Here is a 17,806-nt window from a genome sequence, read left to right on the forward strand (position 1 = left end):
ACTTGAGAGCGGCCATTTCGCATATTATAATATTATAGCTATTTTATTTATAATAATTCTATTTTATTTATAATATTATAGCCATTTTATTTATAATTCTATTTTATTTAATGGCGTCGGGTTTAATCGCTCCAGGATAATTTACTAGACGTCATTGATCAATCATAGCCATTCTTTGGAAGAATATAACCATACATTCTTCAGGAACATAGCTGTGATTGGTCAATAACATTTAGTAAATTATCCTGGAGCTATTAAATTCGACCACTTGAAAATGTCATCCTTCCATTTTGTAATACTTGTAATTTTTTTTCTATGGCCTCCATGCGCGCGTGTGTTGAGGTTATATGATCTAAAACATTTCAGTGACATCGATAATATTTTATTGCAGTCTGAAATTTTTCATTGACGAAAATGGCTGAAGCAATGCGTCAAACCGTGGCTGGAATGCTTAAAGGCATCGAAAGGTAGGATATTTCTTTCTTATGATTGTTTCCGTAGTGCCTTGTCTGCGTAAATAATCTCTTTAACGAACTGCTAATTTGTTTCTTGAAAATATATTGCACTGAAATGAAGAATTAAAATTCATTAGACATATCGCATATGTTTATTTGTTCTTCTAACTTTTAATTAATTTTGTTCTTTTTAATCTGTTATCTACATTGAAATATATATATTTTTAGATACAATCCAGATAACCTCACAACATTAGAGAAGTATGTGGAAATACAATCGAGGGAGAATGCTTATGATTTGGAGGCAAACTTGGCTGTTTTGAAGCTCTATCAATTAAATCCACACCGATTTAATATGGATATTACTTGTCAGATATTACTTAAGGCTTTAACCAATCTTCCACATACAGACTTTGTGTTGTGCAAATGTTTACTCAGCGAAAAGCTAGTAAGTTTGATTAAAGTATAAGGTAATAGGTTTTTTGTGAAAATGCGCTATATATTTATATATTTTATGTACATTTCTAGATGTCTGAAAGTCCCATTAATCAAATCATGTATCTGGGAGATATCTTGGAACGATGTGATTTTCAGCATTTTTGGGACAGAGTATTATCCATGTCAGAACTTTGCGATAGAATTGTAGGCTTTCAAGATTCAATAAGAAAGTTTGTGTGTCATGTAGTTGGCATCACGTTTCAAACAATAGATAAAGTATTATTGGCACAATTGCTTGGTGGTGTGGATGGTATGATCATAAAATAAAATTCCATATTTTTAATATTACACAATGATAAAATATATCAATGTTTCTGCAGAGGCAACATTGAAGCATTGGGTGAAAAAGTATGGTTGGAAGGAAGAGAGCAAAACAATAATTTTCATTGCAAATCAAGATGAAAATATAAAGACCAAAAATATTACTGAAAAAATTGATTTTGAAAATGTGGCAGGTTTGATGGCTGCTTGTTTATAAAGGAACAGTAACTATTTTCTAATAAATTAATCTTATTCATCTAAAATCTTTTATTGGATAAGTTAATCCTTAGTGTTGGTTTCATTAAAAAATACATATATGTATCAATACAATTTTATTTAGAATACATGTATACATATGTTTATATTAGATGCATATATGTATTAATGATTTATAAATTTTTTTTTACACTAAATTTTGACATATTTTAAAAATATATTTTTCACATCACCAATTTTCCTTATTTTATTCCTTTTTATAGAACAGGTTCGTTTTGGAACTCAATTCTCCTTTTATATTTTTTTCAATTTTATTTATACAACTACACTTACAGTACTTGTACTGGACTGCACATTCTCTGCATCATAAGAAGCAGATAAAGCAACCTGTGTTTCTGCTGAAGTATCATTTTTTAAAATTTCACGCAAGCCCATAGTGGCATAAGTACTGGGCTCTAGAGACATTTCAATGATTAATGCTTTGTTTTTTCCATCTAAAAATAATATAAATATAATGCAAATGCCTTGAAATAAATGTTTTATATAAATATGAAAACAGCTTACCTGGATCATTTTGTGGAGATGCAATCTTTCTCATTTGGTCAATATCAGATAAAATCAGATTATCATGTTTATTTTTATAATACATAATTTTCCAAGACAATTTCATTGGAATTTGTAATATTTTTCTATAGGCACCACTTAAACTGTATTTTCTAGAAAGGACAGCAAATTATAGTAATAATTTATTGCTATATTAAAATTGCAGATAAAAACACTTACTTATTATTTTGTTTAAGATCAGTAGTTAATTCATCCTTTGCTAAAAATTCGCCATACCAAGCTTTAGCATATGATGGATATGTAACTTTCCATCCAGGTTGAGGCATAACCACATCAGCTAGAGTATAATTTGGTAAATCTTCTTCTTTAAGACTTTTTACTACTGAAAAATTATTTTGCTCCAAACTTTCTTCATTTGTTTTACTTGCTTCAGAATCGATATTTATTTCTTCAGAAGAGATAACATCAGTTTCTCTGACATCACCATCGTTTAAAGGATAATTCATAATTTCATCAGTTACATTCTCTTGACAGCTTTGTTTATCATAAACTAGATCACCTACAATTACATTTGTCCCAAATTGTTTTATTCTTCTTGACACAATATGATTCCAAACAAAGCTTTGATAAGCATGAATGTACATTAGTCGAATATTTCGAGGTATGGAATCAAGTGCGCCTAAAGGATTTTTTTCACCCGACACTTGTAGACCTTTCAAAAGTCGGGCTTCAATCTTGTCGATTCTTTTGATCTTAGCATAAGCGGTATGGGCGTCTTTGGTTTCCGCATAAATCTGCCTAGCCTCTGCTAATTCTTTATCTTGTTCTCCTGGTCGCGGTTTCAGAATTAATTCAATTGCTTCATGCCATTTACCTAATTAAATAAATAAAATAATTGTAATATGTATGTTAAATCAAATGTTGCTATGTATTATAATATAGAGAACAATAATAATTACCCTGAAGTAAACGTTTTCCAATTTCGTGTGTGGGTATAGAAGCTACTGTACCAAATCTTTGTAAACCATAATAATTAATGAAGCCATTATCGCGCACTGATGTCATCGCTTGCTCAATCTCTTCGTCTGTCCCGCAAACATTTCTTAATGCTATTTTAAACTGATTGCCACGTAACATGCCCAATTTTAAACTGTTTTTAGCGTATTTAAAATTTCCTACATATGCGCCATGCGTTCTTTTACTCGCTCTCAATATGTCACGTGCATCTACTCTTTTCAAACTCACCCACTGAGTCGTCCATGCTCGACGATCTTTTGTACCGGGATAAGTAAAATTGTTGGGCTGTATTCGCAGATTTATGGCCAATTGATTTAAAGCATCGATTGTATCCATATTCACTTTATGCAATAGAAAGTGACAATAATCGCCATCACGGTTTTTCCAATTTATCCTGTTGTCTTTGCGTACTTTGTGATCTGTGATACAGGAGAAATTAAAAATTATATAAATTAGATATAAACTAATTTATATAATATCTCAAGAACTTACCAGTTTTAGTATTTTTAGGAATAATCGTGATAAATTTCTTATCATCCTCGACTGTTGTTTGGCTAATAACATTTGCTAAATTTTGTGCAATTGTATGAATGATTCTGCGTTCAGTTTTGTCTATATTTGTTACATCAATTTGTATTGTACTTGAAGGATTTTCCTTGAGAACTTGCAGTTGATCCCATATCACCGATGATATCATTGTTTTCAGATCTTCGATATTTATATTCTCATTTGAATCACTTGGAATATTCTGATGAGTCAGTTTAGCTACTTGTCCATCGAGATCTATCTCATTAACATGGAAATCAGTGTATCTCTCTTTAATTATTGCAGAAAAACCAGGATGTTTGCTGATGTACTCGGTAATTCCTAAATCACATTCTTTCAGTCTAATGCCAACGTCTAACTTGTTCCTCTTTGCATTTTCTTCTGATGATTGATCAAAATTGCGTTTAAAGCCTCTTCGGTCAGAATTGTTCTGGCAACCACCTTAACAAGAATAATCTTTTTTTAACAGCTGTAGAGTCATACCAAATATTTACTGCTGCAATAAACGATAAATTACCTTTCCATTCGGATCTCCTATTGCGATTTTTATTATTTTGATATTTTCGTTTGGCAAAATTTTTATTTGGAAGAGTAATATTATCAGCAGACATTGCGAGTGCGTTTGGAAAAAATCTGTGATTATCGCTTATGATTAATATATACTTTACATCTAGTATATATATAAATTAGATTATTTTTCCAAATACAACTGTTGCGTTTATTAAAAATCGAATATCTTGAGTGTCAAACAAACACGTGTTGAGAAGAGAACGCTGCCATATTCTTTCTATCATACTCTCTGTCTCTGTCATGGTTTTGAATTTTACTCTCATTGTCAGATTTAATTAATTTTTAAAAATCAAATTTAATTTAAATTTTAAAGAAATTTTTACGTTATTTCTCTTCTTTTTTAAAATTTAATAATAAAAAGGAAGGAGAGATATAATTCTTCATCCTCAATTGACCGCATGTTGGTAAATCAACTCTGTTTCAAGTTTCGTGGAGTAGTTTGAAGATGTCACTAATGTTGAATTGCCGCCATATTTCTTTTAATTTTTAGCGCCATTTTATTGTTGCGAGTTCTTCGGTCTCTTCGTGCCCAAATACTCGGAAATATATATCTATCTGCACACTGTACAAGGTACTCAATTATAAACAGTTATATAATAGTAAAAACAAGAAAATTTTGGATTTGGTTCTAATGTATAGGAAGAATTATTTATGTGTATCAAAAATGCATGAAATCTATCTTCCTTTCCTTCGTTTAATTTTGCGACAATGGCTTCCAAGATCACTTCTAATCTTTTACTATAGATATATGTATTATAAAATATATTATGATGCTTGTACGAAAATAACTATAATATATATATGTGTATATAAAGTAAAAAAAATTTAGGAGAAAAAGTTTATGCATGTGAATATTTATTTTGCTTTTTTGATCTTACAACTAAATCTAACCAAAATGTTTTACTTTTTAGGATATCATGGAAAAGGACCGCTTCCCTTTTGGCAGAAGAAAAGCGAATCATCGTAGAATTGCTAAGGAATAAAAAGAGTGCAATGAATTCTTCCATTCTAGATACTTGAAAAAGGAGAAATAGTTGATCGGGCGTGAAAATGTCCCGAGAGTATATTTCGACGTGTGAGAGAACCACGATAAAACGCGTACGCGGGATTATCACGACCAGGTAAGCGCGTGGCAGATAAAAAAAATGAATAGAGGGAAAGATACAGGAACGGATCTATGAGCTCCCCGCAAAATTCGTAATTTCCGGCTGCCTTCTAATGGATTTTTTCTCAGAAAAAGAAGTACTTCACGAATAATTAATCGAAAACTCGAATGTTTTAAATGATCCATAAAAAGTTGCAGAAAGCGACAGAAGCGAGCAATCGGAACATGCGACAAGTATAAAAACAAAGGGAAGCGGTCCTGAAGGCGAGCACGCGCCCTTCCTCCCACCACGGACGGCGCGCGCACGAGATTCACGGCGGTGGTGGGGACGGATACACGCGCGAATTACGGCGTACGCGGCAGCGGAGGAGTGGGGCAGGGAGGATGCGCGCCGCCGTCAGTTCAACGCGAGCCACGGACGAGTGCGGGTCGCGCGCGTGCGCGCGCGCGAGATTTAACGTTGTGCTTTCCGTCAGTGGGCGTCATCGCGTCCATACGTCGTCGTCGTCGTCGTCGTCGCTGTTATCGACGACGCGTTTCGCGCGCCCGGTTTTCGTCCTCGCTCCTCTGCCCTCGTCGCGAGGGAAATTTTGATAAGTGCGACAGATAACAGATTACGTGCGATCTTCGTAGGTACGTGACGCCGACGCGAGTTCGCCTCGCTCTGAATTCGGCGCGATTCGCGATGCGAAGTACGCGTAGATAAGACGCGGGAAATTCGGATGCGTGTGTCAACGACGCGGTGCTGCCTGTCGACGCGGGATGAGCGCCAGAGAAGTCACCCTCTACGGCGGATCCCCCTGGGGCTTTCGCATGCACGGTGGATGCGACACACATCAACCTCTGCGCATCTCTAGAGTGAGTGAATTTCGCTACATTTTTTTTTCGTAATCATGTGATCGCACAATAATAATAAAAGTGACACGATGAAAGAAATTTATATGAAGTGATTTCTGATTTCGCGGATACTGTTTTTTTGCGATCTTAATACGTGATCATGTGATTATGATTATTTTTTTGAAATGATTTGTAGGTCATTATATATATATATGTATATATATATATATATATATATATATATATATAATGACCTACAAATCATTTATATATAATTATATATATATATAGATTTCGCATAGAAATACGTGATGTACGCATAACACTGTATATATTATTTGTTATTTTGTATTTCATATTTTGAAATGTGGAATTGTAACAATGAAAAGCCGTACATAATATTATTAATGATAATAATTATTCGTGTGTATTATGTGTACTATAGAACAGGATATGTCAATCATATGATTTATGTTTAAAGGGATACACACACACAAAGTCAAATGATACTGGAAATGTAACCATAATTATGTCATAATTTGAATACTTTATGAAGATACATATATCGCTGTAATTATTAACCAACGAATATTATACGGGGGCATAGATAGCTAATTTTCATGCAGTTCTCACTATCATTATTCATTACATCGCATTACATCGTGTCGATCAATTCGTCAAATTTCCGTCGGATATTCTTACATCCGTTTATCGCGAAAGCGCCGATGAAATAAATGTATTATTAGAAAAAAGCTTGAGAGAAAGGTTTTTTCTCGTTATTATTCAATTTAACGGCGCGTCTTGGACTTGTCGTTTATCGTGAGTGGTGAAACGAGATAATCGCGTAAGTGGAAAAAGTTGCATCGATCCGCCCGTGTCATGCCGTATACTTTTATCACTGAACTCGCCACCACAATTTTCTCGGCAACCACTGCAAATCTATATCTATTTTCATCTGCTTTATTTAGTTTACGAGAAATTAGAAATTCGCCATAAAAATTCTCTTTTACAAGAAACAAATTCTGTCTACAAGAACGAAAATAATTATCGTACATCATATATTTATTATTGGCCGATAGATTACGCAATTTATTTACTCTCGATTAGATCTCTTAATTTATACTGGAATTTCCTGTTTGTCCGACGCGAATTAAAGAGGAGAGTGCAATTACGAAATCATAGGATAAATCTGCTTATCTTTATGCTCCTTTTTTTTAATGCTGGGTCAGAATTAGAATAATTTTTTTTCACTTTTTTCTCATATTTCATTTTGATCGATGCTTCCTGCTGAGTAAGCTCTTATTGCATTTTTATTACGATTTGAATAATCAAATCGTAATAAAAATTTTTATGACACTTTAACATTTATAATTTCTGATAAAATTATAATTTCTTTAAATTGGACGATCCATAATTCATTCAATTTTGAATATGTTGAAAAAGTGATAACATAATTAATGATTTTCAGGAAAAAGGAAGATAAAGAAAACAAGATTAAGACAATATTTTAAATATTTTGATGTTCTAATGTGTTTAATATTTAAATACCTGCCTAAAAATTATTTGATATAGTTCAATAGATTATTTATTTTTATTCGTGAAAAATAAAAATTATTTTCAAGCGCATTCTCTAGGAAATCCGATTGCGGCGGAAGTAATTTATTCGACTTCTGTAATCGCGAGAGAGAAAGACAACGCATAATTGCGACGAATAGTTATCGCGCTAGGTCGGCTAGCTACAATTTCAGACATTCGATAGTTTAGTCTGTTGAGCCACGGCGAAGGCCAGCTCTATAAGAGCCTTGGCGTGACTTTTCTACCGTTGCCACGTGTGCCATCGTAAATGCTGACGAATCTCATTTTATTCTATCGGCGGCACTCGGGTCGACCACGTGCTCGACTTAAATTATGAACATAACGCGAATGTTGCCTCTCGCGAGATGCGATCGATTCTGGCACGCGGATCCTCGGGCTAAATTTTCTTCGTGGATAAAATTGGAGTAGAGTTAATAAATACACGCCGCGAAATATGCTCGCGTATTTCCGTAAATATACGTTTCAATCTCTAAATTGACGTCTTCGCCTCTCTTAATAATTCAAATCTGACTATATTATAATCTACGTAGGTGTTGTTTGACATGATTCGCGTTATATTCCAAGACAGTTAACCTATTTTTGATCAATTAAATGTCGATATTTCGACGTGAAAAATTTTTGATGTTAATTTCGAAGATACTTCCCACGTGTAACTTGCTCGCTATCGCACGACACATGACTTTTTATTATATAACGTAGATGAGATGTTGTGACGCGAATGATTCATAAATGTTACAAGCACGCAAATTGTTGCAACGTAAGCCGTGAGACAGAACTTTGTTTGAATTGCATATTAGGCACGTGACATGAATATAACATTTTACTGCGCTAACGCGGAAAATACGCTTCAAGTCTGGACGCGAAAACATTCTTCCTCTCTTGATGCCTCGGGTCAAAGGTCGCGTTAAAATTACGGTAATTCACGCCGTATTTTCGGTTCGTGAAACATCATCGCGTCTCTCGAAGGAATTTCCACAATAGTGGAAATCTTCCCTGATAGTGATGATTTTATCGTCGTGACCTTAAGATTTACTCGTCGGAGATGGCATTTAAAAGTCTAGCATTTATTCAAATCTTGTAACAGAAATAACTGTTTAAGCATGATAAGCATGCTTACATTATTCCTTGAACAAATTTTAATGATATGAATAAATACGCGATTGTAAATTTGCCAAAAATTAATTAATTCGTACATTATTATCTTGTTATTGACCGGATTGCGCATCGGTACGTGTGTGCACAGCTTAAATTCGAAGCTTAATCGGTTAATGTGTTATTTGACGAAGAGATACAACGACGTTCTTTCATATACGATCTCTAAGCGCTTATCAGTGCCGTCTATGCAGAAAATTATTCTCTCTCGAATGAGCAGCACGTGTTCGGTATTAACGTTTCATATCGTACGTTTTGTATCCCCTCGGATGTAGGACGTATCGTTGTCGGCAGAAAATTCGGAGTAACCTAACCGAAAAATGAAGCGACTCTTTCTCTCTTTCTCTCGTTTTAAGTTACATTAAAGATGACAAACTGCAAATGCGAGCAACATAAAAAAAATAAAGGGAAGGATATCATATGACATTGACATCGCGTTTTCAAGGCCGCAGAAACTGGCACGCATTTGTGACGCAATCGTGTGTGAACCGGTAATGTGAGAGAAGTGTGTTGTCTCATGCTGCGACAATTAGTAGGTATAATTGTACAACAATTTGCGGCTACGAGAGACAAAACAGCTCTTGTTTTAACCGGCATTATTAGAATATCTATGCTGCGAAAGTCATCTTCGAAGGCTGCTTTTTTCCGCGACTATGAATTACTTTGACGTTTTTCTTCTTTGCGCCGACAGTTTCTTTAATCTTTGTACGAGCGAGTCGTCTCAATCAAGGAAAGATGCTTGTAATAATTGGAGTAATTGTGCGGGAATATAACGCCGGCGAAAAGGAGCGTAAGAATTTAATCAAAATTTTTCCTCCGCGAACTATTGGATTCCGTTTCAATGATCATCGCGATTATTAGGGAAATTTGAAAATTTAAATACTCGTGATGAGAGCGATTGTTCAGACTACGCTTTGTTCGCGTTCAGAATGAACATCTATAGCGATAATAGGCAGTTTATGCTTATGAGCGCAAATGGATTAAAGGTTGCGTCCTTCTTCCGGCCTGCGATGGTCTTGATTAATACGGTGACCCTGTTAGCGATTACGAGCACTTTAACGATACAACATATTCAAATGGAGATTGCTCTATTTTAATGTCAATTATATGTTTCTCGTACCTAGAGAGTGTATAATCTTTTATTAAGTAAAGAAACGGCGCAATTTGTATAATTTTCGAGGCGAATTTTCACTGAGACGAATCTGCTACATTAGCGAGGATTAAAGGACGAAACACGAGGAGGACATCGTCTTCGCGATGCTTTTTGGAGAATCACAAAATTGCAATCAAAATTTACAAGGCATTTCCGCCGTTAAATCTACGCTATAAATGTTAATAAGCCCTGGGACAGAAAGAGCGACACGTTTCATCGGGACTAGAGTTCCACTTTAAGGCTCTTTTCCATAATCCTAGGTCCCTAGTTCTCGCGTTTCTACGTCGGCGATGTTTCATTTTAATGCTCGCACGTGAATATATTTCGTTCGCCGACCGCCTGTCAGACTCACTTCGTTTTCTGTTAAACTGAAACCGGTCACGTGCTATCGACTTCGCATATGGAATTTTACGCAGAGCTGTCTTCGATCATTTATTAATTCTCGTAACATACATTCATCGGAATTTTAAGTCGCGACGAAAGGACTTAAAATTGTTTTTTCCTCGCAAGATACAATGAAGCTTCAAACTTGCCGATATAACTTTGAACAAAGTGTCTAGCTCGAAGCTATCGCCTCTCGATCGGCAGCGTTGTAGCTTTTTCTTTTGAGGAAGGTATCAGAAACAAAACTTTATACCACGTATTTGCGATCGACTGCATTATAGACTGTGGAGAGAGAAAGTACGATATAATTTATTCGCATATTTTTCCTATCTTGTAATTTCGCGTGCGTCTTAAAACTTCTTTACGACGAGGCTCGCCTTGGAGCGTGTCGAATGTATAAGTAATCGCGGCATTTTCGATCTCTATGCGCGCGGAATATAGCTTATCGCTATGTTGAGCGATGACGGGGTGGTTAATCAACGAAAATAGACACGTAAATAGCAACGTATAGCGGCTCGGTTGCACCACCGGTTGTGGATACGTCATTGCTCGCCTCGTAATGTAACGTTCGAGTTAAGCTAAACGTCCGCTCTCATCCACGGAGCTGAGATAACGGATTTTATCACGGAGGCAAATAAATTATCCAACGAATCTTATTATTTCTCGCGCGCTTGTTGTCGGCGATGCGTTTCAGATGAGCGCGAATTACACGCCACGCGGCTCCTTACATTAAATCCACTCGAGACGGGGAACATATTTTTTTTCATTAAATATTATAGAAATTACTTTCTTTCTCTCGGTAAACAAATTCTAGGATCGAGTGTTGATTTAAATTACGAGTTTTCTCGATATGACGAACGTGTTTGAAAGCGAGAGAGATGTTTCATCTCTCGTTTATTAAAAATATCTATCGTGATATTAACTCGTTTAGCTATCGTGCCTATTCATCCGCCGGTTGAATGATCGCGACTTGACATCTCTCGACGCACGCAAGTAAGATACACGTTGTGGGCGGAACGCGAGAAGCGAAGGGTTAAGAGGCTCGGTGCAATTTTTTTCCGGCGTACATAGACGATCGTTTATTGCTATCGAGCATTAGAAACGAGCAGCTATGCGTCTATCTCCCTCTCTCGGTATCAATTTGGTGCGCTCGCTCTCTGACCCCGGGGCAAACGGCCATTAATTCACACTTATCTCCCGCATTCACGGGGTCGTTTCATCGGTACGTTTGCGTTCTCGGATAAAATGACGAATCCTCTCGATGGCGGGATTCCCGTTCAATCGGCGGACAAGCATTGCCGGATGCAAATTGGACCGAATGCGGAATGCGCTTCGGATACAACGCGTCCGTTAAAAATAGATATTCGCCACGGACCGAGTCCAGCTTGATACGCACTATTCGATTAATACGCGAGTTTGCTTCTTGGAGGAATGTGAAGCGCGCGCGCGTCTATCATTTTGATCGAACGCGGTCAAATTTCTGATCCACGAGAATTATTCTCTTCCGTTCGAATTATGCGACGTGTTTTATCATAGCCGCGCGAGATCGCCCAACGGTAATTGGGAATAATAATCAGAAACAGCAGCGGTACTCGACTCCCCGAAATGCCAAAGTTCGATAATGAAATAAATTAATAGACGCGCGCGGGCTATTAATTGAACATAAATTGTCATTTGGATGTTTCGCTTATCGAGAATGAGCATCTTGCACGCTCGGTCCGGCGCGCGGGCTCGAATGATTCGATTTACAACGGATGAAAATCAGGGCATTTAACTTTGCAATCTACAATTCCAAATTGCGTTACTCGCGCCAGTATTTCGCTGCGGTTTGAGGAGCAGAGAGCCGCGAGAGCTGCGCCGCGGCTTAATTCATTGTTCAAAGCTGCGAGCGTAATAACGTGACGGCATGAAAGCCGTCGAGCTTCGCAACAAGACCGTTAACGACGATAAGTAACGCACCCCGACTCGAGACATGACATTAATAGAAACTTGTAACTCGGTCCAAGTACTTTGCACTACGAATACGGGAACGACAACATTGTGCCATTAATACATTCCCCTCTTCCTCTCTCCCTCTCTCTCTCTCTCTCTCTCTCTCTCTCAATCTTGGAGAGCACGAGGTGGAGCCGTCGCGCGCTTTACTCCTTTCCGCCCGTAAAAGTAATCGATCGCCGCCGCCTGCAGACTCGCGCAGCGCGCTTGCAGCCCGCACGCCGGGCTGCATAAGAGTAGGCGTCGTCGCCCCGACACCTGGCTACGCCAATGGTTGCGGCATCGGCCCCAGGGATGTCCCGATATTCAACGAGACGATATCTTTGTGATAGCGAATATTATTATCTTTATCTTAGCTAGTATCGATGGCCAAGGATATCACTATGGATGACTCCACGAATTATGCAATTTCGATATTATTAGGAAGGGATCTCTTCTTCAGAAAAAAGAGAAATCTTTTTCATATCAAAATTATCCTCGAATAATTAAATAATTAAATAATTATCCTAATAGTGAAATATCTCTAAATATTTAAAGAAGAGATCCTTCTTTCAGAATCTCTTTAGATAGAGATATTTCACTATTCAAGGATAATTAAGAGAGCGAGATTTTATAATGGTAAATTAATCGATGAGAATATATTATGTATATCCTCATGCAAGTGGCGAATGAAGAAAGTGATGTCAGAGCATCATTAAATCCTAGACGTCCCTAGAGGCGAAACGCTGCTCGGCTGTTGCCAAGAATTTAATAACTGTGTGCATTCGATCGCAAGCGCAAGTTTGATGTCTGCCCATAAATTTGCTCCGATCTCCGGGCCGTGCGTTTGGCGCGTAAATAAATGCTAAAGCCACCGCCGCCGCCGCTGTCTAATGAATAATGGACGGCGCAATTCCGAGCACCTGATAACACCTTTGTTTCTACCGCTATGAACGTGATAACGACAAGGTCAGGGAATATATTGCCGCGATGGCAATTATACAATGTACTCGACGTTTACGACGATCTTGAAGCGTTCTTTCCGAAACGGTGGAGGAAGAGGGGAGGAGAGAACGTACGTGCATGTTTTACGTTAGAAATGCAAAGTACACTTGCACTTTGATCCGTTCATTATTATAGTCACTCATCTTTCTACGAGGTAAAAAATCTTAAAGAGCGAAGCTTCTTCTCAAAATTTATTCAAAAAATACGAACGAGACTCAAGCTTGCCATTTACGACAGCGGGTATTTAGGTCACTGGGTTCAGGATGATTTTTTTGCGTAATGTCAAAACTCCGCTTAGGAATTAGCGATGAAGGTCAGCCACCTCTCGCGGTGACTCGTCGCGACCGCGCGCGTTTCCGCAGCTCGAGGGGCCTTTGAATGGGCGAGGGGCAAATGGCCGCTAATAGCATTTTGACGAGCCACTCGTACGACCCCGATGTACATACATATGACGACGATTGTGTGTCTGCGGTGGCGCACGTTCCGCGGGTGCAAGAGGGGCCCTTGCGCTCTTTAGTTCATTGGTCATTCCGGCGAAGGGAAAGAGAGTCGGTGACTCACTCGCTCGTTCGCGCCTGCATTCTCCCTGTCGACGTTTGCCCTCTCTGAGAAAGAGAATGTGCTCGCCCCGTTTCGAACTAGCGTTCGCTTACGCCCGCATAACAGGGCCCCGCTGTGTGACTACGCCTCTCCGCAGCCCTGTCGTCTACTCTCGATACTTATCGTCGTAGAACGAGTTAGTGATCAGGAACGTGTCGAGGTATCGTCGAGGCCCCAAAACCGCGTTCACCATTTACGATTCGTCATCTCCGCGCTCTTTAGGATTAGATATTTATTTGATTAAAAATTTTTATTTTATCACGTTTCTTTTTTTTTTCTTATCTTTATATATCATAATTATAATCGATTTTAAAATTTTTATTACTTTTGTTCAATTTTTATTTGCCTTAAATTATTATTTTTTATTTTATTACAATTTTAATCAAAGATTTTTAACTTTCTGATATTCAGTTAAAAGTAGAAGTATATTATATATGAAAGCAAATTATATTCAAAGCACCAAAATTGGGTTATGAAATATTTCTTTTAATTATGATTTTTTATCATAAATATTTCCTTTTGCGCAAGGGAATGTTTCCTTTCTCATCATTGAATATGCCGCCTTCTTCGGCGTATTCCACGCACTCCGTTCTTCCTTGGGAGTCTCGATGGAGCCTCGTAATGACGGGCCTGAGGGTCCCATATGCCTTCGCCGCGTCGAGGCGACCGCGCCGTCGTTTCTTGGGCCAGTGGCAGCGATTCCTCGCCCGCGTACGATCGAGAGACGTACGTTCCCGATCGCCGCTCGTTCCAGGCGCACGTGTTTTCTCGCTCCTCGAGTACGAATTATCAAATAGCGCGATCGCAAGTTTGTTATCGGAATTCGCGATTCGTATCTAACTAATGGATTTTTAATTTCGCGCCATTTCGATAACGCGGATGAGCGGGGACCGACGCCTTATCGGATCTGCGTCGTTGTTTCGCTAGTCGATGACGAACTACGGCTCTTTGTGCGGAGAGAGAAAGAGAGAGACGGAGAGAAAAATGGTGCTCCGATAAAAAAAAAGCCTGTTAAATGATCGATGAATGTGTCGGATTGATACAGCTCGACGAACAGGAACGCGAACGCCTGAGTCATATCGATGGTGCAAGACTCGATAGCGGCTTTTTTTCCGCGCGAAAACAGGGAAAGCTTTGTGCTACGTGTGTGCCACACCGCGTACGCCTCGTAAGAGCTTTGAGAATTCATCGCTCGTGTCCTGAGAAACGCGGAAGTCGCGCTCGCGAAACGATCCGGACATTTCAAAGTGTGAGAATCCCTCTAATGTTCAATTGACGTTTAAACGAGAAGACGCGGGAGAGAGATCGGTGAAAAGGATCGTTTCGAGCATTTCTTTTCCTCTCGAGAAAAGGAGGATTGAATTTTGAGCCAGATTCTTAGAAATTTCTTAGAAATTGCGAGTTGCGGTGTGAAACTACTACAGTGTATCAATGTTGACAATGAGACGAAATTGCATCCGGCATCGAAGGCGATTGTGCGCGACGATGATTTAGAAAAGTGCGCGCATTTGTAGAGCAAGCAGTCATCATCAAACGCGCATACAATCGCGCGTGCTTCAGAAGCAGGAGAGATTGCGATCGAGAAAAATCTCTTCACAATGGTTCACACGAGTTACGCGCAATGGGCTTGCTTGCCAAGCACATACCGGAAAAAGGTTTGTACGCTAATTCCTATGCGTTCGATCTATGTGTCACGTGAAGGGGAGCGTTAAAGAAAGCGTAAATCAAGCGCTTGTCGCGCTCCTAAAGTAAATGTGATACAAATTTAAAGGGAGTCGCGGATAAGAGAGAAAAAGAGAAAGAGATGTGGAGATCTCTGCAAATAATTTTACATAAAAGCCGTTTCGCATGAAAAAGTTTTATCTCAAACTGATGCATATATATATTTTTTTTTATATTTCACGAGACCTCTCGTTTATGATGAATACTGTGGATAGTTTGAAGGGAGTTGGATTCTCGCAGCCAGCAGGGATTATGTTCTCTCGCGGAGAGGCGCCTTTAATTCCGTAACAATCGTAACTTAAGCGGCCGCTCGAGGCTTTAATTGCGAGAGAGTCGGAGATCTCTTTTTCTCTTCCTCTCTCTTTCTTGCTCTCTCAATCTCGACGAGGGCTGTAGCTCGCGGCGCTATTCGGGAAGCAGACGCTGGTATTTATCTGCGAACACGCAGGATGTAATCATCTGACATACGCAAAAAGATGAGTAGAAAGTCTTATGAGATTAATAGGCAGAATCACGCCGAAATTAGACGGCGAAGTATAACGACAAAGTATAGCACAATGATGATGATCTGTCGTGACGTAAACATCGCTAGATTTCTCCGTCGACTAGAAACTTGACGTGCAATTGAAGGAATGCTTTCTCGTGTTAGAGCGCAGCTAGATACACATTCGGATATAATGAAATTTTTTTTCTAGATTCAACCGGAAATATCTATAACCGCGCTCTTGACTTCAGAATAAGAGTATCGTAAGCGAGTATATCGCAAATATTTGCGCGTCCAACGTTTGCTCCGCGCACACCTCGGAAAAAATATCGACCGAGACCACATTCTTCGAAGGGAAGGTCGCCCATAAAAGCTTTATTCGCTTATTATACATAATGCATTCCTCTTAATATTTCTCTTCGCTTCAATGTGTGTAATATCACGATTAGCGATGTAACGACACGCAATGTTGGAGTTTGAATCTGGAAAGAAATAAAGATAAATTATTTAAAAGAATAAATAAAGTATATATTAAATATAAAATAAAATGAAATAAAAAGTTACATTTCTCGCGTTAAAATTGTAGCTACATTTTTTTTTAAATCTAATCGAGATGGTTGCTGATCGAATTTCGAATAAAAAGACTGTTCGATCGATATGCATTTCGCACTGAATGTGGAAATTTGGTGCATTGTTAATAAAAATACGCTCTTTCAGCCGATGCTTTATAAATAGCTCACCATTATGAAAGTCGTCTCTTAATTCAGTTTACCGCTCGATACGTCAATATCGAGGTGCAGCGGGTCCTTGGGCGCGAACCTTCGCGTCGCGTGTTTACCCGACATTATTACCTGCAGACGAATTGATCTTTACTCGCTCCAACAACCGCCATTATTCCCGGGTTCCTTCTCTCCCCTTTCGCAACCCCCGCGGAATCCCGCAAGTAGCAAAAGAGATGCGCAAGACGGACGGTATCGGCGGTGATTGCGAAAGTCACGTAGCTGCTGATTGCGGTCTTGTTCTCTCCGGTTTTATCCGTGAGCCTTCAATTGCATTATGCGTGTACGCATTATCGTGTACATTAGAATCATCCGATAGGAAGGCGAGTTACGTCAAAACATAACGCGTTTTAACGCCCACGGAATTGGAAAGAGAAAATGTCACATAGCTCCAAAGATAACGGAGCGTGTTTTGAGTCATGGTGGAAGTTATGGCGTGTGTATCAGAAAACTCCGGAGATGACGGACGGTATTTGAACTCTGACCACCCAGGTTGTGGAGTCCGAGTTGTTACCCGCTATACCAGAGGTTCTCAAATTGCGGAATCTGTCAAAGGGCAAACTTTCTTTTATCCAGAGAGAGCTTTAGAAACCGTGATTATATTTGTCGTCGTATATTTATGATTGAGATCTCTTGGATCTCAATTGATAATATTACATATAAATATTCCATCTATTTTTTTATGTATTTTGCACATTGCACATTTTTTTATTTATTTATTATCGCGCGGTTAGAGTTCTACAACTGCAGACTCCTTTTTGCATGCATGCACTGTGGCGTCGCAGATAATTCAAGTGATCTTCTTTATAAACGAAGGGGACTAACAAGACACAAGGGGTGCGCAAAAAGCTCCTGGGTTGTAACCAATGCTTCTTGGTTTACGATTAAACG

General features: G+C 38.6%; 3 protein-coding genes across 14 annotated transcripts in view; 2 read left to right on the forward strand and 1 right to left on the reverse strand.

Moving 5' to 3' along the window:
- The first annotated feature begins 314 nt into the window (after positions 1 to 314).
- LOC105255126 (eukaryotic translation initiation factor 3 subunit K) lies at positions 315 to 1,511 on the forward strand. Its single transcript, XM_011264243.3, has 4 exons — positions 315 to 467; positions 684 to 903; positions 984 to 1,203; positions 1,274 to 1,511. Exons 1-4 carry the CDS (start codon positions 415 to 417, stop codon positions 1,429 to 1,431), a joined length of 651 nt encoding a protein of 216 aa, XP_011262545.1. The 5' UTR covers positions 315 to 414; the 3' UTR covers positions 1,432 to 1,511.
- Positions 1,512 to 1,644: 133 nt separating this feature from the next.
- On the reverse strand, positions 1,645 to 4,329 carry LOC105255125 (pseudouridylate synthase 7 homolog). The gene is made up of 6 exons (XM_011264241.2): positions 4,075 to 4,329; positions 3,504 to 3,998; positions 2,954 to 3,430; positions 2,214 to 2,868; positions 1,995 to 2,146; positions 1,645 to 1,924 (listed from the first exon to the last, which is right to left on the reverse strand). Exons 1-6 carry the CDS (start codon positions 4,166 to 4,168, stop codon positions 1,746 to 1,748), a joined length of 2,052 nt encoding a protein of 683 aa, XP_011262543.1. The 5' UTR covers positions 4,169 to 4,329; the 3' UTR covers positions 1,645 to 1,745.
- A 1,289-nt stretch (positions 4,330 to 5,618) lies between these two features.
- The window catches only part of LOC105255123, a 68,306-nt gene continuing 56,118 nt past the window's right edge, over positions 5,619 to 17,806 (forward strand). For 11 of the 12 annotated variants that reach the window (XM_025410999.1, XM_025411001.1, XM_025411005.1 and 8 more), the window contains exon 1: positions 5,619 to 6,090. In XM_025410999.1, the coding sequence (XP_025266784.1) occupies positions 5,995 to 6,090 (96 nt within the window). In that variant the 5' untranslated portion in view covers positions 5,619 to 5,994. Of the gene's footprint in view, positions 6,091 to 14,977; positions 15,586 to 17,806 lie in introns of those variants that run through there. The other variant, XM_025411002.1, reaches the window with a different exon arrangement.

This window comes from Camponotus floridanus, unplaced genomic scaffold (genome assembly GCF_003227725.1).
Source record: "Camponotus floridanus strain SB8 unplaced genomic scaffold, Cflo_v7.5 scaffold37, whole genome shotgun sequence".
In the NCBI taxonomy this organism is placed as follows: domain Eukaryota; kingdom Metazoa; phylum Arthropoda; class Insecta; order Hymenoptera; family Formicidae; genus Camponotus; species Camponotus floridanus.

Excerpts from the sequence above, each read along its gene's own strand:
- LOC105255126 (XM_011264243.3), top strand. The coding sequence starts at position 415 with ATGGCTGAAGCAATGCGTCAAACCGTGGCTGGAATGCTTAAAGGCATC. Across the intron at positions 468-683 it reads ATGCTTAAAGGCATCGAAAG|ATACAATCCAGATAACCTCA; the intron begins GTAGGATATTTC and ends ATATATTTTTAG. Across the intron at positions 1,204-1,273 it reads ATTGCTTGGTGGTGTGGATG|AGGCAACATTGAAGCATTGG; the intron begins GTATGATCATAA and ends ATGTTTCTGCAG.
- LOC105255125 (XM_011264241.2), bottom strand. The coding sequence starts at position 4,168 with ATGTCTGCTGATAATATTACTCTTCCAAATAAAAATTTTGCCAAACGA. Across the intron at positions 3,999-4,074 it reads TAGGAGATCCGAATGGAAAG|GTGGTTGCCAGAACAATTCT; the intron begins GTAATTTATCGT and ends ATTCTTGTTAAG. Across the intron at positions 2,147-2,213 it reads GATCTTAAACAAAATAATAA|AAAATACAGTTTAAGTGGTG; the intron begins GTAAGTGTTTTT and ends TGTCCTTTCTAG.